Raw genomic sequence first — 24,736 nt, forward strand, 5'->3', positions numbered from 1 at the left:
AGGGGTCTTGCAGCATCACGCTCAGGAAATTTCACACGACTACCCTAAATTACGGATAAGACGAAACAGGGAATCGAATCGCCGCGTGGAAAGGCCCCGTTTAATATTAATCGACGCGACACGCGTTAACGGAGGGGTTGCAGGGCGGTAGTTCTGTCGTTTTCGAGGGTGACCCGTTTGGACTAAGTGGTCTCGTTCAGGACCATTGGCTGCATCGGTTTTCGTATCCACGACACCGTACTTGTGCTGACACTTCACAGAAGGAGATGAAGCACCCTATCCCAGCTCCCTACCTTCCGAGCTTTCGGTAAGCTCTCGAGATGGAAATCGATCGAGCCTTTCCCGGTCCTAACGTCGATTCAACCGGCCGGCGATTTATTCGATTCGAGTCGCGTTAATTAATACAGCGCGTTCAGCCAATTACCAGCCCTTACAACCGCGCTGAACATCCCACGATTCTGCTCGTCCACGGAAACTCGACACCCATAAGAGAATTCATTTTAATCCCCCGTCCGATCTGTTGCATGAATCGATCGCGACTGCTCCGGCTTTAATGAAAATTTAATTATTCGGGAAAGGTAGATCTGATTTCTACCCTGATACGTTACGTAAATGAAAAGTAATTATTAATATCGTCTACATATAAGTTGTGAATATCTAGGTTCCTCCTTTTCAATAAGTGATATCCCATAGCGATCAATAAGGGTAACTAAAAACTCCGTTTCATTTTTTATGCGCACCATATTTGACCTGCAAGTAGTTCTCCAATTTGAATATTGTTACGTATAAATTATGGCAAAAATGATCTCCAGTCTAATTTTTCAAACGGCGCATACGCATGTGAATTGATCGTTTCAAAAGAATAACTCGCCACCGCGAAAAAGCACTGCACAGCTCCGAGCCGAAAATGGAGGCGGGCCTGGTCGGTCGGGGTCGCAACAAGTGCCACTCGGGCGTAAAAGGCGGAATCCGAACTATCTCGCGTCCTGCGACACCCGAGAGTTTCGAAACCATCCCCAGGAAGGAGCTATCCGAAACCACCCTCGTACGAACCCGGAAAGCCACGCCAAATCGCAGTGACCCCTTTCTCCCCAGGTCTGGAGTTTCGCGTCGAAGCTGCCAAAACGGCGGGGTTCGTGGAAATCGCGGGAGATCCGGGCCTGAACGAAGCTGGAAAACGTGGAGGAGCAGGATGAAGGGTCACGGGGGTTGGGGAGTTGGAGCGGGAGGTGGCGATGCTGCGACTGCAACTGCAGTCCGTTAGCGGCGAGGAAAATTGGGTTAGTGGAGCGGAACAGCGTGTGAGGCCGTGGCGGATGCACACCTTTTCGACGTCGCCGCATAAAACACCACTGCAGCATCAAACATCACACTTTGGACTGTGATTGGGTGAGAGGTCAGTGACTCTCTGTACGGCTGCGTCCTCCGCTGCTTCCTCTGCGCGACGTCGCTCCTGGCTGCATCCGTCGTCTCTGCATGCGGTCACCCTCTGCTCGGTAACCCTGGAACTGGTCACTGCTCGACAAAAGGATCCACCGGGATGCTTCTTCGTCACACGATCCAAGCCTTGAAATTTTCCTTTTAGCAGACACCGATCATCTACCTCCTGATGTTCAGCATGCTGCCATCCGAATCTCGTGCTTTATAAATACTTGGTACACGTGGAATTTTACTTCTATTTTTCTACTTGCAATGGTACGACTCAGTTCCTCTTCATTTTCAATTCACTTCACTGGACAGTCTTCGGAATACTGATACCATTATATACCACTTCCGTTCTCTAATCTTCGTCAGGGTCGCGTCTTCGTGCACTCGTGGACAAAGAATTATTTCCTTCTCGAAACACTTTGAGTTTTATCTATTCTCGAAGAACACTCTTCCCTTTGACGAGCTGGCAAGTTATTCGGTTCTATCTCTCGCGTCTTATTCCAATATTCCGTCGACGATCGCTTCGCTCGAGGACCCGTCTGTCGGTATTTCCGTCACTGGCGGGAAATCGAATTTCCTTTAGAGCGCTGCTACCTCTCAGCGATAGGAAAAGTTAACTCCTTCGCGATCGTACATTCGACGCGTGCTAGTTTCAGACAATTTATATTCTTTTAAAAAATTAATTTATCAAAACGGACCGACGTGCATCGAAAGAGAGAAATAACGTTCGCTGCATCGAGATGCAGACACGAAGAGGTTAATCGATGACGTTCGATAGTCGTCGTTTGGCATCGAAGTCAGCGTGGCCTGTATCGTCGGCCAGCCAGCTCGTTATTCCGGCATGTGCTCGACATCGGGCGTGTGCAAGGTAAACAATGGCTTATCGACGAGTCGCAGCAGCCGGCGGCCAGTGGATCCGATAAGGTTCGCGAATCTGTCGGAGCGGTTTGACCTCCTCTGCGAATCCCCGATAAGCCATTATGGTCGTGAACGCTTAATTGCCGGATTAAACGGGGTTGGATCTCGACGATCCGGATCGCGAGACAGCTCGACAACGATCCATCGCGCGCGAAACCCCTACGAGAAGAAGAAGACGCTTTCGCAGGATCCTGGCGAAGGGAATATGCTTGAAAATGGCCGCGTTTCGTAGGCAAACTACCGTAATTTCACCACAAAGTTGTGAATTAAACAACTACCCCGTCCTTATTCGCGTCGACGCGCAGGTGCACGCGGAGCTAGATGTTTTCCAACTAAAGTACTAAAAATGGTCATGTTGGAGCACTGTCCCTTCAGGAAGAGAAGCTTCCGTGTCATTTAACCTGCCACGAGCGCGGAACGCGATGTCGAGCGTCGGTTGCAAGTTTTACAGCGCCGTCCGCCCTCGACGAGCGAATTCACTTTGCAAATTGAAACTTTGAGCGCAACGCACGCGTTCCACGTAATGAATAAATCGCGCCTGTTTGCGCGTTTCGAGGACTGCTGGGTGGAAGGTTAGAGGTGTCACGGTTCAACCAGGAACGGTGGATTTTTATTTCACAGTCGTCGGGGGCCACGAGCGTTGGAAATGCTACCCTCGGAGGGCTGAAATGGGAACTGCAAAGAATGGAGTTCTCCAACAGCGACGTTTTCAAAGAAGCGACGCAATGAGAGTAATTGAATGACTCAACGTAGGAACCGATTTCGAGTTTAGAGGCTGTTTATCCAGCTCTGGCAGAAATACGGTGAAACATGGGTGAATAATGGGTGCGACGGATACACGAACGAAGTGGCAATTATCTACCAACATTGCTGGGAAATTCGGAAAGCAGAGGTGCGTGGAACTGGAGCTAACGAATTAATATGGAACGCAGATAACGATATTGATAACGATATTGTAGTCGTTGCCGTGTCTTTTGTGCGCGAACGACAGCGATTATCGAGAGAAGGGGGTTTTTAAAAAACCTTAGACTGCGAAGAGAAGAGTGTACTGGAATACGGACTAAATTGTGCATTAAAAATAAGATCTAAATACTTTAATTACGTTCATCGAACAATGAATTCCGAAGGAACGTAATAATCGACTGCGGATATTCCGAACATTTTCGATTAAAACGCTTGTCGCGATTCGCACGGGAGCGTGAAACGATTCTGGAAAGACTTAAAAATAAACAGTATCATTAAGCGTTCCAGCCGCAGTCGAGCGAATGATTTTGGATCGGTTCCAAGGAACGTCGATAAGACTTCCAGCGTCGAGCAAATATCACGACGAAAGTTTAAATGGGTCTCGAGAAACGCACGAAGCGTCGTTCGATCGTCGATAACGCGTCAAATTTCGTCCTTCGTGGAAATCGATGTCTCGCCGCGAGTATACGCTCGCTCGCGACGTTCTAAAGAGTATCTCCTCGCGGTCGAGTGTGCTACAGTCCTCGAAACTACTCGTAAAATTTGAAAAATCCAAGCAAACTTGCAGTTTCTATTCTCGGAATACCCACAGTGAAAATACCCTCAATCCTAGAAAGTATCTACGGAGTGTATATAAATGTACGAACCGTAATGTGTGAACGGTATCGGTTATCGAACCGTGGAGAAATGCAAGTATGCGATGCGATATTTTGATGACAATGAGACGATTGCATGGAATGTCATTTGGCATCGAGAAAATGGAACGACAGTACACGATCCATCACAGTTCCTCCGTTAATAGAATACAAACTGCAAATATCGCTCGAACATAAAGCTTCCAATATTCTTCGATATTTTTGCTCTGACATATTTCAAGCACGCTCTTGTTTCTGGCATATCTAGTGCACGATAGGTGTTCTTGAAGCATGATTTGAAACTTTTCAGCTATACAATATTGGCTAAATCGAACGGGATCGTTCTCTTCGAAAAAAATATTAATCTTCCACGTTACAGATTAAGAATGTTTCTTATCTACGATTGAATGGAACGTTTGCTCTCCTAACTCGGCAGGATTTAAGAATTCAGCTACAATGCACAGGTACAATATAGAATATTTCAATGTGCCGCATCGTCCGCGAGCGGCGATGTTTCATTTATAAGGACAGGAGTACAATAAAGATGCTAGAGTCATTTTGAAATGACGGTGCACGGGTCGATGCAGGTCACCGACATCAACAGCGTACGTTATTCAGTATAACGAGGTTAACATCCTACGCGCTGTATATAATATCCTATACAGTTACACGCTGCACATAAAACACCAAAGAGCCTGGTGTATTCAATGGAACTCGCAAAGACTAGCTCGCTAATCTACTCGTCTATATCGCTGCAGCTTAACCATACCCTCCAAACCGAGTTCCGATGCTTCTATTTACCTTGGAATGCGCCCAATGCGCTCGAGAAGCATGGTCGCGCCATCGAAGCGTCTTATCTACATCTGATAGCTATTCCTCTCGGCGATCCCTAAGCTCATTCGGGAATGACGCGAATCCATATGAAAAGCAGTTTCATCGGTGATCCTTAGAATCTGAGCCGGGAAGGAAGAGACCAGCGCTTGTTATCTTGAAATTACTCGCGACTGAAAACTAAGTTCGCACCGTTGATCCTGATGGCACAAGTTCTTCTGGACTTATCTTTCGGTCCTTATTGAAATAACTATGGTAGATCAAAGGTAGAAAAATGAAAGATTCTCAGGCGACTCGATCACTCCAAGCAGGGAGGAGCAGAGTGACATAAAGGAAGACGATATATAGGTAATTATTAATTTAGACTCTGAAAAATTCCAAAGCATGGCTGTCCACCCTAACCTGGTTCTCTTACTTCAACAAGTTCACACCACGGATGCACCATCAATTTCTAAACGACTCGACCAGTCTGGAGAACCAGACGTGCGCTCGCAAAGAGGAGCAGCGATGAAATTTTAAGGAGATGAAAGGGGAAACGTTGGAACACGGAGAAGCAGTTGGTAGCATCCGGGCGGGGTACACGGTGACCTCAGCTACGCTGCTACATGGGTCGTCGGGTCACGCGGATACCCGGGTCGACGCATGCCACTCGGTCAAGGCACTCTGCTTCAAAACATTGTCGAAAAAAAGTGGGTATCGAACGTCAACAGAAATATTCGCTATTGGATCACACGCCGATGACCCAATTTTCCAGCGCGTTGGCCAAAGAAAGTGTCCCTGCGTACAGGAATGGCTTCCGTGGCGCGAACAAACCTGGTATCGCCACGGATGCAGATGACACTTTCAGAACACCTGGTCATCTGCACGGTGTCGTGAATAAAGGATCGTGGGATGGTAAGTTCATCAGCACACCTGAAGGATGTACTCTAGTTAATCGCGGCTCCCTCTGACTCTAGGATTACTCCAGGAAGCTGGGAAGCATCTTGTCGCTCGGTCGAGTGCATCGACGCATAGAACGCTAGGCTACCCACAGACTATAGGAAACGCTGTTGCATCCGTGGAGTTACACGTTCAAAAATACACCACAAGTCCCTAGGATTTCCACGAAAATCTAGCACGACAGAACCACCCTACCACTTAGAACTCACGCTGACTCTCGGGTTCCTCGTGAAAATCCACAATCGAATCAAAACAACGAGCCTATCACTTTCCCAGTGTATCGATTCAGAAAAAAGGTTTCCGCGGTACCAGGCGATCTACCGGACGACTGTGAACGAATGGAAGCAAGGGAAAGGTAAAAGTTCTCGAGCACAGCTTGCCTATATCGAAACGTCTCCTTATTCCGCGAAGCACTCTCGATTTCCTCCCCCGTTTCACTGATCGTCTCCCGAGCGAAGCACGCGACCGTGCATGATTGAGACGCGAGGGAAAGAGGTCTCCAGGATGAATTTATCTTTCGTGGCTCGCGTCGATCGAGTAGCCAGCAGCACGCGGTTACGTTTCCGGTCCCGCGACGTTTCCGCTTAAGAAACACCGAGTAGCGGGCTCTGGAACGACAGAGCGAGGTTACGCGGCGCGTTGAGGTCGGCTGGTGACTGACTCTCTCTGGGCGTCGCGACGCCGACGCCACCTTTGCGCGTTTGCTCCCCCCTACGAGCAACCGCGACCCCCTCGACAAACCGACTCCCGCAGCCTACCCGCGAACCCCTACCCCGTGGCCGCGAGCATCGTGGTTTATACCTGGCGAGGGCTGCGTACCCGTCCACGGACATGCACCTGGTACGAGCGAAGGTTGCTGACCGACTGCCTACTCCTACCACCCCACCCCCCCTCCACCCCTGTTCGATATTCCTCGCAGAATCGCTGGGTGATTAGGCCACCACGCGAATAATAACGTCATCGATCATCGCGAGCTGTGCCCCGCACAGCTGATCTCTGCACCGAAGATTCCAAGGACCAGCCGATCAGCGTTATTTATTTCTGCAATGTAACGCTCCGACTGATTGTTCGAGAAACTTTTTTCCCGGACGGCAGCATTAATTTTCGACCCGAATCAGATTATTTCATGATAAATTAGGTTCTACAATTGTGGTACTGCATGCGGTGGTTGATTTCACGTTACCTATATACTTTACAAAACTGAGGGCGGTTAATAATTACGTTCTACGAAACGAAGTTGAGAAAACTTTGCCAAGCTGATGGATACCTGCGATGAGAATTTTCTTTAGGATTTAGCTCTGGATCTCTTACCTGAAACAGAAAAGTAAAGTCCAGTTAGTGGCAGTGAAATTGATATTTGTTACGATTCTTATAATTACTCCGACGAACTAAGAATTGAAACATGCGGAACTTAAAAAATAGGAGCATCGTCGAGTGGAGGAAAGAAAAAAGGGGGAAAACAGGCTTTCGATGGTGAGTGCTTTTTGTAGGACCATGTCGACGCCACGGCGCGAGATCAGGAAAGACGTGCAAGGATGAAGAAAAGGGGTGAACAACAAGCTAGATCAAAGAATTCAGGAGGAACGACATTGCGCTCTCGCGGCGTCATTAAACTCTCAATCAGGAAAGCTGCAATTAACGACGACAAAGCCTGCGTAGGAGACAGCCGTGGGGAACGAAATCTATCCAGACGTGGAATGCCCAAGGTATTCATTCGAAAGGGTGACACCGGAGACGCGCAAGGTTTTATTCGAATAATAAATAACGAATAAAACCAGCGTCCTTGCTCGCGACGTTCGTTCCACGGAACTCTTAAACTTTTAATTATACCTCGCGGAACGTTTCGTTCGTTAATTCCAATTTTTTTATTTAACGAGTGAGCAGTTGTTTATCTCTTCAGCACGTTTGTACAAAATAATAATAATAATAATAATAATATTTTATGATAAGGGCAACATGCCCCTGATATCAAATACCAGAACAAATAAAATAATAATATAGAATATCTCAAAATTAAAGATGCGCAAGAATCAGAGAAAAGTCATTTCGCGAAAGATTAATATCTGTCACCCCGATCAAACGCTGTTGCGCTGGATTTTAGAGGTTCAGATTTCCCCAAAGAGTCTCTGCTTGTAATTAAACGCGCTTAATTTCTCTGTTGTCGGGTTCACATCCGTTTCTAATTGTACGCGTCGCGAAGAACAGGCCAGGCACGGCGTCGTTAATTGTTTCTGGCGGTAAATACTAAAACGAATTTTAATTGCTGTCCGTTCGTCGTGCGGTTTTCCCTTCCCATTCGTGCAATCCAGGTGAGCGATCGTTGAAAAAAATAGAGCTGCACACCGTATAATTGTCGCGGTCCTGTGCTGTCTGTGACAATTGAAACCCGGCTCTGGACGGAATTATTTTCAATGGGTTAGTTTCATCGCGACTGACGCTAAAAGAACACCGTTTCCAACGTCGAGCAAAAATGCTGGACGAAATGAAGCCATTAATCCACCCGTACGCTAACAAAACCCGCTGTCTTTTCTTGTGGTTTCGCTTTACGTCTGACGAGTTTGCAATTATAGTCTTCGTGTTTAATCACAATTTGAATGGCATTAGTCAGTGACTAACAGACTGGGGATTCGTTGCATTTACGATGGACGTGAGAACGAAAACTAACACGCGGAAAAAGTAAAAATAATATGAAAACCAAAGGGTTAAACGCGGCTAACCTCTGGCTTCGAAGCGGCCGCTAACATTCCCGCTGCTTTCCATAAGATAATACACACCACGTGCATCGCGGAACCGTTACCTGCATCGCGAATTGCATGTGCATTCCCCCGCCCCGTTTTCCAGTTGATAGGTCGTTACGCCGCGTGCGAAAACGACTTAAGTCCTCGTCGTCTCAAAGGATAATGCAACTGCGACGCACCGTGGGATCATCGCACACCCCCGCATATTACGTCGATGCTGGTAGAAAATAGCAGCGATCCAGGTCGCACGAATACACGCCGCGTTTACGTTTATGATTGCATGCAGCGGGGACAGGAGCAACGGAAAATCGGAATGCAAAATGGTTGGAAGTGTAAAGAAACCGTTCGATTGCTACAGACTATAGAACTGGTATCTCTCCAGGCAGCTCGCATACGCTTGCTTTCGTATTCGTTTTTGCGTTAGAGAATTTTAAGAATCGATGTCATTCATTTAGGAAACATACATTTTACTTATATTTTTTATATATCTTAATTATATAATGATACTTTAGTTGTACGCTAGGCGTGATATCACTCGACAGGAAATACTGACCGACAGTAGTGGAGTAGCATTGTAAAAAAGATTTCGATCGGTAGATTCAAATTTCATCAAGAGCCATTTTTTCACAGCTCTCCGGTTCAGTTTCCCGCGAAAAGCGGATTCCGCGGGTTTCCGCGGCAGAAGCATATGGATATCGATTTCCAATTTGTTGGCGAAGCGAGAACGACTGAGCTATCGACGCTCCGGTCTGGTCGACGCGATTAAAAGAAAAAAAGAAGGGGGAGAAAAGACTGTCGGGTTTGATTCTTTCGAGCTGCGCCGACCGTTTTCCAAGCAAACTCGAGAGTAATCGCTTAAGAATTATCGATCTCGCTGGATTCGAGAAAGCTGAACGTGCCTTGGACTCGAAATAGCATGTTTTTATCGATGGAGCGCGTGCCTTCAGAATTTTAACAGAGGAAGTCTATCTCCCGAAGAAGACCTTTGCTTCTGCGCTGTCAAAAAAATCAAAGGCTAACTCGACCGCCACATCAAACTATTTAAACGAAGGATAAGTGGCATTTGCCATCGCAGTGAAAGGGGACTTTGTCACTGGCAGAGGTGCCCTGAAAGAATTATCCTATTAAACATTGCAAACTCTATTAAAGGCCTGTGACAATTACGTCAGAGTCGGGTGACGTATTCATCGCGAGAGGATCGAAACTTCTAACTTTACTGTCTGTGCGCACGTGCACTTTGGATACAGGATGTTCCACAAAATAGGAGCGAAGCTTCAGAAATCCTGGACTTCGAGTCACGCAGTTCGGATGAACAATACGGCTCTGTTCGATTAATTTTTGACACTCGAGTCTGTCGATCAATTAAATAAATGAATTCCTGTCGATAAAATGGTCGAATCTCCATGCAACACCTGGCAGTAGGTCGTACATCCCGTGGATATTTGCGGTACCACCCCGAGTCCCAGTTACCGAGGTAGGGAAATTTAGGTCGTCTTTAAATTAGACACAAATACCCCTGTTGCTGCGATAAAGTACGAAAACGGTCCAAAGCCTGGTACTTAATAAATACCGACGAAGCGTCCGACTCCTCGACGGCCATAAAGGGATCGATGAAATGCTCCATGGGTTCTTCTCGTAGACGAAGATACTTGTCGTCTTGATAATTTTATCGTTTCTCTTAAGTATGGTTATTATTCTTATTAGAAATGAATACAGTTACTCTCCTTTCACGGATACTAAAGATGCCGTCTACCTCGACCTGATAAACTTCCAGTTCGAAAGGAGTTTCAATGATCTCAGGATTCGAGAGAAGTAATTCTAGGGTTGAGGGCATCGAACTTCGTAACCCTCGAGAGGCATCGGCCTCTCTCAAAAGGCCAAAAGCGTGGGAGGATAAACACGTTGCTTCGGGGAAGTTTGAGGCCGTCCGCTCGCGGTGCAACGGCTGCGTCGATGCTTTTTTCGCCAAGTTACCTGTCTAAGTAGAGAAAAACTTCGCGAAAGAAGTGGCGGGTTCTTCGACGCTAGGCTTGGCGTCAGGCTTCCCTCTCGTCGATAACTCGCCTCGAGCGAGAAAAGCTCGTTCACGGAATTCGGGTCACCGCGTGTCACGCGAACGCTTCGAGAATCGCTGCGATAGAATTTTATCGACCTGCAAGGACGGTCCTCGCGGTCACGACCTGCGGTTTGGAAGGTCGTCATCCTCGTCTGCGCGTGGTTCCCCCGCGGTTAGGCTCCCTTGGTTCATCAACCGAGCCGACAGAATTCGCGGGATTCCGGCTCGACCTGCCACCTTGATACTCCGTGTCACGCCCCTGTACCAACCATCTGCGAATGCTGTTCTATTTTTAAGGAATTATGGATACTGTGCTTGCTTCGAAGAAGCTAAAACGTTACATATGTATTCTACCGTATTAAACTTATAACGAGTTTCAGCACAGCCCAGCTGATCTTACAAGGGCTCTCTCGGGAAATCCCCTAGACGTATAATTTTCTTTGTTTCGACTACGGAACGTGACTTCGGATTAATTCGCATTCTTTCGAAATTAACATTTATATGTCATTCCCACATGGATAACGCGACTCTCTTCGCGAATTAAAATGTATATAGAGCGAGCTTCGGAGAATCGAGACACTGCGAAGAATTTTAATTTTGATATGATTTTACAACAGATTTGGGCTTTTATAAGTTCCAGGAAACTATCGTTTCTTTGCTCTTCGTTCGGTGGCCAGGGGCAAAAACTGGACGAGACGACTGGTTTCACGTTTTAAGGGTGACAGTTCTATGGGGTTGTGGTACTTGGGGCTGAAGATTACGATTTTAGAGCTTCTAGCCGGCGATCGATTTTACAACCGCAGAAAAATCGGGTTTACAAAGGATTCGGGGAGCAAAGGGCAGACTCTATAGGATTGTGGCACTTGGGGTTGAAATCTGCGGGTGTAGAGCTTCCTTCGCACCCTTCTCTGATCCCCTGTGGGAACTCTCAGAATACTTGGTACTATAATTATCGCAACGAAATATACTCGTCCAAGCAGAAAATGTTAAAACTCTTGAAATAATAATTAATATCGTGCTAGACCTAATTTTACGAAATAAAGAGGAAACAGGGTGAAGTGGAGTGGTAACAAGGAAAAATAATGATAAAAGAGCGTGTCTATTCAATTCAGAAATCTCGAAACAGACTGCATGCTCGAAGAAAGACAGACCTAGACTGTCGACGTCAATAACCCTCATCTTTCATTCAATGTCCCTCGGCTTCGCTCAGTTCTGCCTACTTTCCCCGATCCCCAATGGAACAACATTTACGTCAATATTGCGACCAGAGACTGCTTTTAGTTTTCAGATCTTTAATTCATCTGCCGCGGGTAGCACGGATCGTTTGAATGGCGGAGACCGTAACGTTCATAATCGAATAGAAATGCGAATTAAATGAAATCTTTTCGTTAGCGGTTGCGCTCTGAATACCTTTGAAACTATTCATTTCGATTTCAATTTTCACTTCTGCAGAGAGTTCCATCGACCCTGCACCTCTTTGCAAACGAAATCATTTTTAATAAACAAAGAAGCAATTTATACTTTTTGGTGAAAGCAAAAGTAAAGCGTTGAGTTTTTGCGAAATTTCGCAGAGGCTTGAAAAGACTGGACAGGTGCAAGAGAGACACGTCCACAGGGAATTACGTTCAACTAACTCCAGGAGCGTTAATCATTCTTTGGCAACCGGGAACGCGACGAATTCTGTGGAACTGGGCGCTTCGATCGCGATTATGGCGACCCCAGACCCCGGGCGACAATTTTACACGTCACTTTCACGAATCGTTCATTGCCTTCCGTAGAAATGCTTTTGTCGTTCTCACAGCGCAAATCAGAGGCCATGGCGTGGCTCGCGAGTCGTAACACGGCCGCTGAATGATCGCTATTTATATATGTTTCAACGCAAGCAAAAACTGCGCGAAATGCCAATTAATTTTGGAACCTTTTTTTTGTATGGAAGTGTCAAGCGCAGAACAAACGTTGTAATTTATCGGAAACATGATTTTGCTCCCAAAGTTGAAATTTCATTTAATTGGTGAAGTGTTTTGAACTGAAGCGTGAAACGGTTATTTGCGCTCGATGCATCCACGGCAATTATCGGACGTAATTACGACAGACGATAATCGAACTGTTTTTCGACTTGGAGTTTCTCCCGAGGGTGTCACCGTGCTCGAGACGTTGCTCGAGTTTAACCCTTTAGCCTATAACAACGCCTGAGACCCGTGGTATAAAATTTGAGTCGAACATGAGAAACAACGTAAGGAAGTTTATGCTTGACTATGGCACGCACTATGACATAAACCGATCGAGAAGAAATCACTCATGAAACAAATACGTCTAAGGAAAAACCTCCCCTTTTTCTTAAACGCTACAGAAGAAATAGCAAACGAGGACACCAATCCTGTTCCAGACTCGACTGTTTTGTTAACTGGAAATCGTAGCAAACCGAACATTCTCGTTGGGAAATACTTAATACCCGATCTCGTTCACTTCTTCCCCACTTCGTGCGCATTAGCAGCATCCAAAGAATCCTCGGCGGACAAAACCAGCCAAAACTTCCTCGCAGCGGAAAATTCTGGAGAGTGTTCGCCACGAGTTGCGACGATTCAACGATAGAATCGCGGGGACGACTGGGGAGCAAGTTCCAGGCGCGTGCTTTCTACTTTCCTCCCCGTTGCCGCGAGCCTTCTTAATCTCCCAGTTTCGTTGCTCGAGGATACCGATCTAACGACATCCCCCCGAATCGGTGCAAGTTTCCGCCTTGCCAATTGCCAAGAAAGTTCGCAGCGTATAACGCTTTGGGGGTGAGTTTTAAAAGTCGATCGAAAGGAGACGCATTCGATACGGTATAGAGTATTCTTGGGCGGAGTGATTTCGAAAGCTTAGGGTATACAATATTTTTTAAGATTAGCACACTTTGAGCGTCCAAGCGTTTGAGTATCCAAACATGGAATAAAATATGAAAAGATTTTGATACGAATCGAAATCTGGAATGAATACTCGCCCGGAACCACTAATTTCCGCCATTTCGATTATCTTGATAAATTAGGGACGGTGAATGGGCACACTTTGACGTTATTCATCGTAATTTCATAAAATTCTCGCGGGAATCGAAGCGTGGTGCCTGGATGGGATGACCAGTCACCGTGAAATACGCGTTTTATAGGCTCTTTGTGAAATATCGTAAGCTGGAGGCGACGCGGATCTACGCCCGCCGATGAAATGCAGGAATCTACTGGTACCGCGCTCCCGAGGGACGAAAGAGTTCCTGCCACGGTCCGGATAATCCGTGAAACTTCAGCACGACTCACCAGAAATGCATTTCTAATGGGACTCGGATCTAGGAATTGTAATTCGCCCGAGCTTCGAGGTGGAAAGTCGAGAACCGCAGCTCCACGACCGAAGGGGACGTAATTCTATTCTGGAATTCGTGAATTTTGACTAGGAACGGTTCGAGTTTTAGAAAGTCTGCTGTTTCGGTTGTCTCGAGTTCACCCTTTCGTAACGTCTGCGTAGTTAGAGTAGAGTTAGCACGTTCGTGTTTATTTTTATTCGATTAGCGAGCTTGCACATCGAATAAGAGCGTAAGGAACGCCGAGTGGCTTGGATGTTTCGCAAATTAATATTTCCTTCCGAAAGGATTAAATTGGAGCGAATTCAAGCCACCGCAACGGCGGCCGATTAAACTCTTTTCCTTCAAAATAACCGCGGCCGCGCTAACGGAAGCTGAAAGACACTTGGCGTGAATTCGAGCCCCTGGCTGCTGCTCTCTGCGGAGTGGTCTGTTCAATCGGACCAACGTACGCACATACACAGAGATCGTTTTGTGAAGCGTTGATTTAACGAAGTAACAGCGTCGGCGCCGCAGACCCGCGGCCTGGATTTTACCTCGCAGCGACGAATGCATATACTATCTCTTTTTTTTTTTTTAATCCGGAGATAGGGGATAAAGATCGCGAGACACGAACGATGGTGCTCGCCGATCTATCGGGGATATTCGCTACCTCGTTGGGAGGATTGCCTGGACCCCGAGGCAATATGAATCGAGGGGAAAAAATAACAGGTCGATGCTGTTGCGTCGCTAGTACCTCCCTGATTCAATCACGTTTTCTACACAGAATCCGCTGGTTACACGCTTGCAGAAATAATATTTTTCATGGACTCTGGAGTAATCCGTTCACTCTGATATTTATTTATTCTTGTTTACGATGAGATAAAATGCATGCATTAATCATTCGAGAACACCTATGTATAAATGGCCGTAAATGCAACAGTAGATAATTAAAAAATTTACTCGTAGCAGCTACGAGACTCAACCGTGTCTGTCGCGTTCAAGAATTCAGGGACATACACGGTGGCAGCGGTTTAGGCGAGCGATGGGCACCGTATTGCCAGGAATGACAATCCTGACTGGGCACGTTACGTCGAGGCTCCGGGAAATTACTCCATTAAAGCGAACGTGAAAATCCGACATGGCTGGGCACAGGCTTATGAAATGTCGAGAAATGGCGTGGCTCGAGTTCCGCGAGGAAACCCATAAAATCCCCTGAAATTCAACCGCGGGTCGTAGGTCAAGACCGCAAGGGGGCGACAAGGTGCGCGAACGTAATCTCGCTGAACGTTATTTCTCTAAATTCGTCCCTCGTGCCGAGTCAAACATGATTCGCGTTCATGTATATTTACGCGTGTACGTCGCGAGTTGATGAATGATTCAAGTCCGTCTAAACCTTGCCGAAATTTCACTGTATCCCATTTCATAAATCATTTAACCGAGACTAAAGTTAATGGAATTATTATCGTTACAGGGTTTCGTCGATTCAGAAGATCGAACCGACTACAAACTACCCAAGATTTTTCAAAGTTCCGCGAAGCGAATTCGCGGGATCCTCATAGATCACGGCCATTTTTATTAATGCATCGCCGTGTCTGGACCACCGTGAAACTCGCCGCGACGAGATACGGCTGAAAACGAAAGTCTGGCAGGCAGGATTCATTTTGTCAGACGAATATTGCGTTATTGATTCGGCCGGCGCATCGAGCAAGGGTACGTTAAAACGTAAAATGAAAAATATTTCGTGCTCTTGGGTGCACGTGCGAGACAGTTTTATGTGGCTCGTTGCTCTGTAACTGATATCGCGTCTGATAGCAGCGGAGCGAATGCCTAATACGAGTTATGGTATGAATGGTTAACACGACGGTACCTCTAAGTTTAACACGAATAGGAGAATTTTTATGAAAATCTCACAGAATGTTTTCAGAAGATTCTCAATTTTACCGAACTTTAAATAAATTTGTTCCCTGCGAACTACGCAACTTGCTTTGTGTAAATAAGAATCCCACTGTATATTCGAAATTTGAGGAAAATTCAAATCTCTGCTCTTTATATTCAACCTTTTTATCGTGACTGTGCGCGAGGGGTTTTTAACCTCTTCCGTATCGCGGAGCCCTTTGAAAGTCCACCGAAAACCGTGGAAAGGAAACTGCAAAAATTTATTTAAAGGAATAAATTACAATACACGCGTGCAAGCCGTACTTGAAAGGAATACGTACAGGTAAGTTGTGGTTGAACAACCCCGTGTGCACGAAGGAGAAACTCTCCGAAAATATTAATAAATAGACGTCTGTGATCGCGGTTCGCCCAGCGGGGCCGAAATTCAATTAACCGGGAGGAAATTCATAGGGATTATAGGCGTCCACCTAAAGCCAATTGCTTAAATTATACACAAAGATGTATTAAACGAGAGGCGCACATGCTTCCGCACGAGCGATCAAACGAATTCCTGGATCGCCTGAATTTCGTCGTCGACGTCGGCGTAAGGTTTCGCGACGGGCCTGCGTCAATATCGACCCAGGCTTCTCCGCGCGCACCCTTTTCGCCCTCACCCTCCGTTGCACCCTCGTTGTTCCGTACGTACGTACGTGCGAGAGGAAACAACGAGCCAGCTGAAATATGCATGCCAACGTGACTCTAGGATGCCCCTGCACGTGGTATCCTCCTGCTTCGTTGAATTTGGGCCTCGTCGACCAGAAAATGCGTTAACTCTGTATCAGTTGCAGACAGCTCGTGTTTTTCGCGAGATAGAAAACAATACTTTCTTCGTTAGAATTATTCCCTCGAGGAAATGCGTTGGTAACGATCCTAGGACGCGACTGAGTCTCGTATCGATTAAAATTCCCGTTATTTTAATTTTCGAAGACTTCAATGCAACTTGGAGCCCCTCCGGAATAATTATAATCGAGGAAACACCATTTTTATATACCTCCGCGTTGAATATGAAATTGAAAAGGGCGACGGTTGGAAAGATTGATAGGAACACAGAGCGTCTGCACAATATCCCAAGCGGAATCTCCATAATTCCCCATTAAATACATCCCCTCAATTTGTCTCGCAGAGCAAACACTCAATGGCGCGGAATAACAAATACTTTCTTCAAACACGCGTTCCGAACTCTGTAATAAACATCTCCCCCGAACATTCGGGGGTTAGTCGAGCGGGGTCTCGTTACGAGTTCGTCTTCCCTTCGCCAGATTCCGAACAATTTCCTTAACCCCAAGATCCTTCAGCCACGTCGTCGACACCGCGCAGCGTTAATGGTGATTTTGATGCTTTCCGGCGCCGAAATCTCCATCTCCCGTCCCTAACGACGAAGAGGAGTTAAAGCGAAACCTGTGTGACTTTCCGATAGACGTCCTAATCGAGGATGCCGTTGACCTAGCTAGCCAGAGGGCGAATAAACAAAGTGGTCTTTGAACTTCAGGTGTTGTAAACATTTAGTGCGTGGAACTGCGTCTACCTCGCATCACCGACTGGTTTTTTTTTTTTGGATCCTTTCAAACGAGCGTTTCTCCCCCGAATGGAGGAAGAACGGGTTAAACGAACGGATAGAGATGAAAAAAAGAGAGACGAGCGGAAAAGTAGAGAGTTCGGGAGAGAGACAGAGAGTTGGCTGGTAGGCTCCTCAACTCGCGATGTACGCAGAGAAGCGTATCGATCGTCGTTGGCTTCCATGGTTCTTGCTGCGAGACAGACGAGAAGCATACACCAACTCAGCCCCCAGGTCTGTACGACGTTTTATCCTCTGTTTGCACCCTTTCCGTCCCACAGCTTCCATCACGGCCGCATAATTCACCCCCCCCTGCCGTTTCTCGTCTTTTCCGTGTTTAGCCAAGAACCGAAAAGGGCCTGGTGAAACGTCCCTCAGATCGATGCTGAAATCTGATGAACTGCTACCCTAAGCGCTGCAGGTATTAAATTTCGATCTAGAGATATCGAGGAGTTTTCATCGATTCGTCGATGCTTCCTAAATAACATTTTCTATCGACATCCGCAACATCGTAATTACCGTAACGAGTACAGATTAGTCCGTGTCGTACGCTAAAATAATAGTTCGCCTCCAGTGAAAAGTCTCGCTCGACGTTTAAACGTTTTACCACCCTCCAAACAAGAATGGAAATAAAACAGAGAAGCTTCAAACGAAACACATGCAAATTTGTAGGGAGAGCTCTTTCCTCGAGTTCCCCGCGAAATTAACGACCTAACAGTGACTCGACGAGTCACCGCCACTGGAAGCAGACGCTGGCAGCGCATTATTCGACGGCAACACGCTCGCGAGTATGTCGTGTCACATAATCTGCGAACTGCAGTTGCGCCATTACACCACTCGACGTTGCGACACCTTATAGGGACCATTGACGCAATTTTCGCACGGGAATGTGTCACAATTATCGTTGATTTAATTTTAATTGAATGTCAGAAGGGTTTACCACATTTACTTACGATTGAATTTAATTTCATTTCATTCTGATAGAATCCTCGTTTTTGATAATTAACTATATTAAATATATGTCTTCTGCCGTTACCAAGAACAAAATTTACCATTGCTTTTGCAAAGAAAAATTGTAATCTACGAATTTTCTATCGACATAAAAAAAAAATCGGTACGTCTATGGTTCCTACCGCAAACCAAAACATCGACCATGTCATCAAGACAAACGCCTCGGACGAACAGGAGTGTTCAAGGTATTCGCCTAACTCACGAATCCTGTCGAATAAATTCGCGAAGCGCAACAGGTAGTTCGCGCCTAGAGTATTCGCGTGCTAGACACGATTCGCGCTGGCGGACATCGCGAAAACGAACGACGGAATTTTCGTCGAATCGCTAGAAATCCGCGAAACTATGCGAAATCGAGGTTGCGGCCTGCGATCGAATCCCGCCTTTGCGATATCGCGTTACGCGTTCGCATGATAAACGTCGTTTTACGGCTTCGGTTTAAACCGCGAGTGAAACCCGATAGCCTTGGACAATGGTCGAGATACGGGGCACGAGAAAGGGGTGAAAAAGCGGCGCGAAAGGTCGAGGGTTGTTCCTCGATTAGGTGGATTTACGAACTCGATATCGCGTGACACTGGACACCGATGTGGGCTCACGAATTTCGAGTGGAAATTTTGACGTTGTTTTGGGACGTGAAAATAAATTTAATAGAACGAAGGAGAGGTTGTTTACTTTTTCGTTTTCAAATTGTTTCGGCACGATGGAAATAAAACATTAAGTAGATTGGAAAGTAATGTCGTTTCTTTTAGATTGAATTCAAACAAATTCGCAACAAGTATTTAAAACGACATTATTTTCCAGTCCACCATGATTCGGTGCTTCTACTTGCGATTATACATGTAAATATCGACAGCTGTGTAATATCGAATGGATAGGTCTGTGTATACATGTAGACGACGGTAAGATCTATGGAGAACAGAGAATACAAGTAGAAACAGCGAGTAATGGTCAGACACGTCCAGTAAAGGCAGGTATCCCAAAATTTTTTAAAATCGATTCTCCAGAAAAGGAACCCTTTGTTATTTACTCTTGTACCCTATGTCGGATTGCGTTCTTCATCATCATCCATTTTATGTATATACATATATATATACATATACAGCCCCGTCTCAAACGCGGGGAACGCGACCCGACATTTGTTATTAATTGACCAAGAATGAGTTAACGTTGATGGGATTACTACGCGATTCGGATGGCCAAGGCGGAGATTCCATGAGAAATTTAAGCGGTCGTCACATAGCGCAACGTACCACGATCATACTCTCGGTAGCCCATTAATACCGCCTCCAACACGTGATTTCCGGTAATTGGGTCAACGCCTGTGCTCGCGCCATTGTGCGCGTCGCTATTAGATATTGTAGCGCGTACTAGGCTATAATTTCCTCGTTAAGTCTTCCCTCTTTCGCAACTTTGCTCCGATACGATCAACTTCCTAAACGGGGACTGGCTTAACGCTGCAACTACCAGGTAATTGGATCCGCGTCGAACATCTCGAAATGACTCAATTTTTACGAAGAAATTGACTTGTTTGCCTACGAGAGAATTCTTGAGAATTTAATCTCTACCAAAATATCAATGTTAGGCACTCGGCATAGTCGCAATTAAACCGAGATACGTTCCTCCAGCACGATCCTCAACCCATGGGTCCGATCACGCCATCCAGGTCTAATCGGGCTCTATCACGCCGTGAATTTCGTGGCTGTATATCGTATCGTTGTTTGCATCTTACCTTGCGTGCTGCCGTTGGGCTGTCCGGGTTGCGGGATCCCCGGATAAAGGGGCGAGAGATGCGGCGAGGGTTGATCGCTGGGCGGTCCTGTAGAATGCGGATTGGCAGTCGTCGGGGTCGGCGTGGCCGAGGGTACTTGCTGGGATTGTTGGGATTGCTGGACGGTACCGGCGGACGTGGGTGTTGTTGCCGGGGTGCCACCACCGCCGGTACCTGCCCCCTCGCCTGCCGGTTGCTGCTGTTGCTGCTGTTGGTGCTGCTGTTGGTGCGTCTGTTGCGGCGTAGGCGGTTTCTGGCCGTCCGTCGAGTCGCCGATCGTCTCTGAAACCGGGCAGCGCACGGTCCAGGTTAGTTGGATTACTACAATCTACGCAGACGAACGCCTGGGACTGTTCTACGTCGGTTTGGCAGGCGTCTACAACGTTTTTCGACCCGTTTTCGCCCGTGAACGAACGCGTGTGTGCCGCTGATCCGCTCTTCGAGAGGGGTCTAGGCTCCGCCGTGTTGCGCAACCTCGATGCCTCGGTTTCGTTTGCTTATTTGTTCGATCAATGAGGGAACGAGTGGCGTTTCAGCAAATAGATGAGATTCTACGCGAACAGGTGCCATCGCCAGGACAGACGATCTCGCGCACCTGTTCGAACGATGAGAACGACGGGTCGATCGAACGGCCGAATTCGTCGATGGACGTTTGCGAATCGATCGAGTCTGTGTATCGAAAAGTGGACTCGTGCCACGCTCGAGTGTTTTTCTACGGGCCCTCGACTGGACCTGGGAATGTTAGTCTAACGTGGCTGGGCATCGCGTTATTTCGTTGACTGGTCTTGCGAGCGTGGCGAGAAGCTGGTTTATTAATCGCTGATTTTCATTGCAGTGATCGTTACTCTTACGGCGTCCCAACCGATGTGTATCGTGTGTTACGAATCTGCGATGTTCTTCCCTCGGTTGCTTTAATTTCTCAGCTTGATGGAAGAGATTACAGGACATTTTGTACGAGAAAAGAGTTACATAGAGTTATTCGATGTAGATCGGGGGATTAGTAGTTACAGTTATTCGAAAGAGGTAAGAGATAGTGGGATTATACATGAACTGACTAGAGAACCATCGTGTTAGTCTATTTAACCTAGCTCTTTTGGAATACTTAAGCACGCAGTTAAAGGAAACATACATATTTCGGGGGTATTAGCGTAGCTTTTAATATTAGTAACGAAGCTTTCTCTTATCAACTATATTAGATGGGTCGCTTTTACTCGTAGACGTAGTTGTTTTGGATGTAGAACCCCGAGTTCGTCACCGCTTCAGTGTCTTCTCTCGAAACGGCTCTGTCCATTTACGCGGTGTATAATTAATCACAGATTTCGACCTGTACCGCTCGGGAAACACCGTGTTTCAAACTCGAACGTTCTTCCCAGGAACGGAAATATGAATAATGGTGGAAGCTACTGAAGAGTTTCAAACTCGATACAGGTTCTTTGACAGAAGATACGTTCAACGGGCATTGTTGCGCGAAGTGGCGGGAATCTATTAATCAACGTAGCCAACTCGAGTCGCACGAAGAACCGAGAGGAACGTTTTAGATCCACTTTCGTAATTACGTTCCACGCAAAGCAACTTGCGCGTTATTCTCGAAACAAGGGAGCCTTCGCGGAACAACAGACAGTGTTTTATCCCGCCCCTTAACGCTAATCCCTCAACCATGGACGCAATTAGCCAGAGGCTGCAAAGCGTTAATAAGTATTTGACGCATTTCTTTTTAGAAAAGCATGTTATGGGAGTTCTACAAAGATGTTTGGAGAGGAAACTTTATCGAAAATATTCCCATGTGTTTTTAAGGGCTGAGATAAACGCTCCAGTCGTTTCCGAAGAATTACCTGTTACGTATAAAATAACCACGATTGATAAGCTCCGCCACAGCTTTTACGAGCAGCCTGTGCACGCTAAAATTTTACAGGAAGTTTAACCGCAACGATGGCGGTATATAACCACGTTTAGAAGCAGAAACATAAACTGCGACGGCTTATCTTATCAGTTGCGTCGGTAAGAATGGCTGTGGCGATATCATCCCACGGTAAAACAACTGCTCAGCCGCATAATCGATCAGCGCTACGATTGCCAGAGTAAAAGTATCGCAGACAAACGTAGTCGAAAAATTAGACGAACCGAGATTTCATCGTAAATGTAATTTATGTATATCACAATAGATTTTTATTTGCTTTGTAACAGCTTAGACACTCAGCCATCTAGCGACAATTTCTAACAACCACGGTTTCAATGAAGAAAGAGAAAGGGATCGGTAGTACTTTCACTCCACAATTGCAGGTATTTTAATGCTCCTATCGTGAAATAAAACGTGGCACATTTTTATCTCGACAATCGATTACTCGTATTTGCTTCTCATTTACGAACCAGCGACGCTTCTTCGAGATTGGACTCGTCTCCAACGCGAGATGTCCCGCGGTTCCGGAAATTGTACTCGTGTCTGGACGATAACGACCACGAAACCTAATTACATTCTTCCACGCGTTGCCAAGCTCTCTTGGCCCTTGCCCTCCGTGCCTCGTTTCAATCCAGAGATCGTGGATTCTTATTTCCTGTTCAGCCGATGGGCTGGACAATTTACACGCGTGCAAAACCGGAAGCAACCCACCCGATTCGCGGAAATTCACGAACACGGCGGTTCGTGGGTTTCGAAGACCGGTAATAGGTTCGAAAAAGAGATATATTATCTATGTTGAATTTTCAAAACAGAAGGGTCACAAGCCTTGAACGAGTAATAAAACCGAGGAAAAATTGAAAATCAAAAGAACGAAAATAATTGGGAAAGGGTGACACAAACTGTACAAATAGATAGCATAATTCTATGGGTTTAGAAACGTGTGCTGTAGGTAGGAAAATTATATCGCACCTTGTTATAGACAATCTAACAACCTAGCATAAAGCGACCGTTTCTTTGGAACTTGTGGTTTCCCCGGTTAATGAAGCAAGGAACAGAATTCCCACGAAAACGAGGATAAGTATACTTCGAGCGATATAAATTTCGTTCCAGCTTAGTAAACTGGAAAAGCTAAATTGGAAGTGTAACGCTCAAACGACTCGATGTCGATCAATTTATCAGATCAGATTTTACGCCGGTTATCGTGCAGAGACCGACGGCGAAAGCATGCTAACCTTTCTAAATTTGCAAAGGGTAATTAATGTCACCTGTTTAAAAATACTCTGACACGCGCAGATCGAAAGCGCCTAGAATACAACGGTTCGAACCGTCAAACTGAATTGGAAAATCCCAGGAATAGCTGGCCGTACATCGCAACGCCAACCCAGATTCCCATCGGAACGGCGAACGTGGATCACATGAACGATAACGTGCGGCGAAGGGTTAAAACTCACCATTCTCGGGAAACGACGTGGACCTTATCACTGGCAGCAGGATTCCTTTCTGTACCAACTCGTCTCTGCTGGCTCGTACCGAGATTTTCCTCTCGAGCGCTGCAATCGCGACAAACTCCTGGTTATCGATACGTGAATCTCCGATTCAATTTATTTCATTAAATAACTAGCTTCGAGTGTTCGCAAGACTTTCACGTAAAATAGCAATCTTATACGTCTGTTCGCGAGCGAGTATTATATTGTTAAACGTAATATCGAATTCTGAGTCGATATTTATACTCACACAAGGAGGCGGCCTCGAACTTGTCCGATTTCTTTTTCCGTTTCCACTTCCACGGTTTGAAGAGTCTACCGAGGGCCGAAAACTTGCTTTTCCTTTCGAGGGGTGGCGTTCTCGCCCCCGAGCCCAAACTATTCGTCCGCAAAGCCGCCCCATTCTGCTTCTTTGCTGTAAATCAAACAGAAAAAATGCAAATTAGTATCAGTGAGTCGTCAATTTAATTTATAATCTTAGCGATACAAGAGGTCGCCCCTAAATTATATTTTGCCGTTAACCCCAGGAAGGTACAAAGTTGCTCGACCAAGCAGCAATGTAACACGTTCCGTCGAGGAACAGCGGTCGCTGGTAAAACGAGTAACTGCAAGTCCCTCGACGGTTGCACTCGTGTTATCGACTTGGGATACGTTTCCCGCGTTTCCCCAGTTTTCCAGGGAAAACGGACAGCTTCCTGCGTTACCGACAAGGGATGAAACAACCCTCGGAAACCACGTTTACCAGCCCAGCGAATCGATTACCATTTTCGTTTCAGTGACACTAACAATTAGTCACGGAAATATGATTACCGTCCACCGTGATGCTTCATTTCAAAGTAAATCGACGGGATATCGAGTTTGCGTGAAAACCGGATAAAATTGTGTCGATGGATGCGATGGGTACAAACTTTCGACAACAGCGCGCGAACGGAGATGAAAAAAAAAAAAAGGAGGAAAAAGGTTTAGCAATTTCGCGACAACGCGATCCGTGGAATCGGTTTTCGGTGACACCCGAAACTTTCGAATAAAAATACAATGGGCGAAAATTGCGAAACTGAAAAATTCACGTTGAAATGTTCCCGTGGTTGTCAGCCATCGACAACAATGTCCCCAAAAGCGAAAGGAAAAAACAGTCAACGCTCGGAGTACATTTTTTGATAAAGAAACTCTCACCGCGTGATTGCATTTTCCGCCAACAGAGAAAATCTCGGGGAAATACGTAACAAGGAAAAGCGCAAGAGGTGGTAATGCTATGAAAGATGACTTCCATT

The 24,736-nt window shown here is 46.2% G+C and overlaps 1 protein-coding gene across 12 annotated transcripts in view; it reads right to left on the bottom strand.

The window, feature by feature from the left end:
* Positions 1-24,736, bottom strand: part of LOC128881550 (phosphatase and actin regulator 4) — a 225,043-nt gene that overhangs the window by 116,907 nt on the left and 83,400 nt on the right. For 11 of the 12 annotated variants that reach the window (XM_054132705.1, XM_054132709.1, XM_054132710.1 and 8 more), the window contains 3 exons: positions 23,716-23,880; positions 23,433-23,531; positions 20,046-20,366 (listed from right to left, as the gene is read on the bottom strand). In XM_054132705.1, the coding sequence (XP_053988680.1) occupies positions 20,046-20,366; positions 23,433-23,531; positions 23,716-23,880 (585 nt within the window). The remainder of the gene's footprint in view (positions 1-20,045; positions 20,367-23,432; positions 23,532-23,715; positions 23,881-24,736) is intronic. The other variant, XM_054132711.1, reaches the window with a different exon arrangement.

Source organism: Hylaeus volcanicus, chromosome 8 (genome assembly GCF_026283585.1).
Source record: "Hylaeus volcanicus isolate JK05 chromosome 8, UHH_iyHylVolc1.0_haploid, whole genome shotgun sequence".
Lineage (NCBI taxonomy): Eukaryota > Metazoa > Arthropoda > Insecta > Hymenoptera > Colletidae > Hylaeus > Hylaeus volcanicus.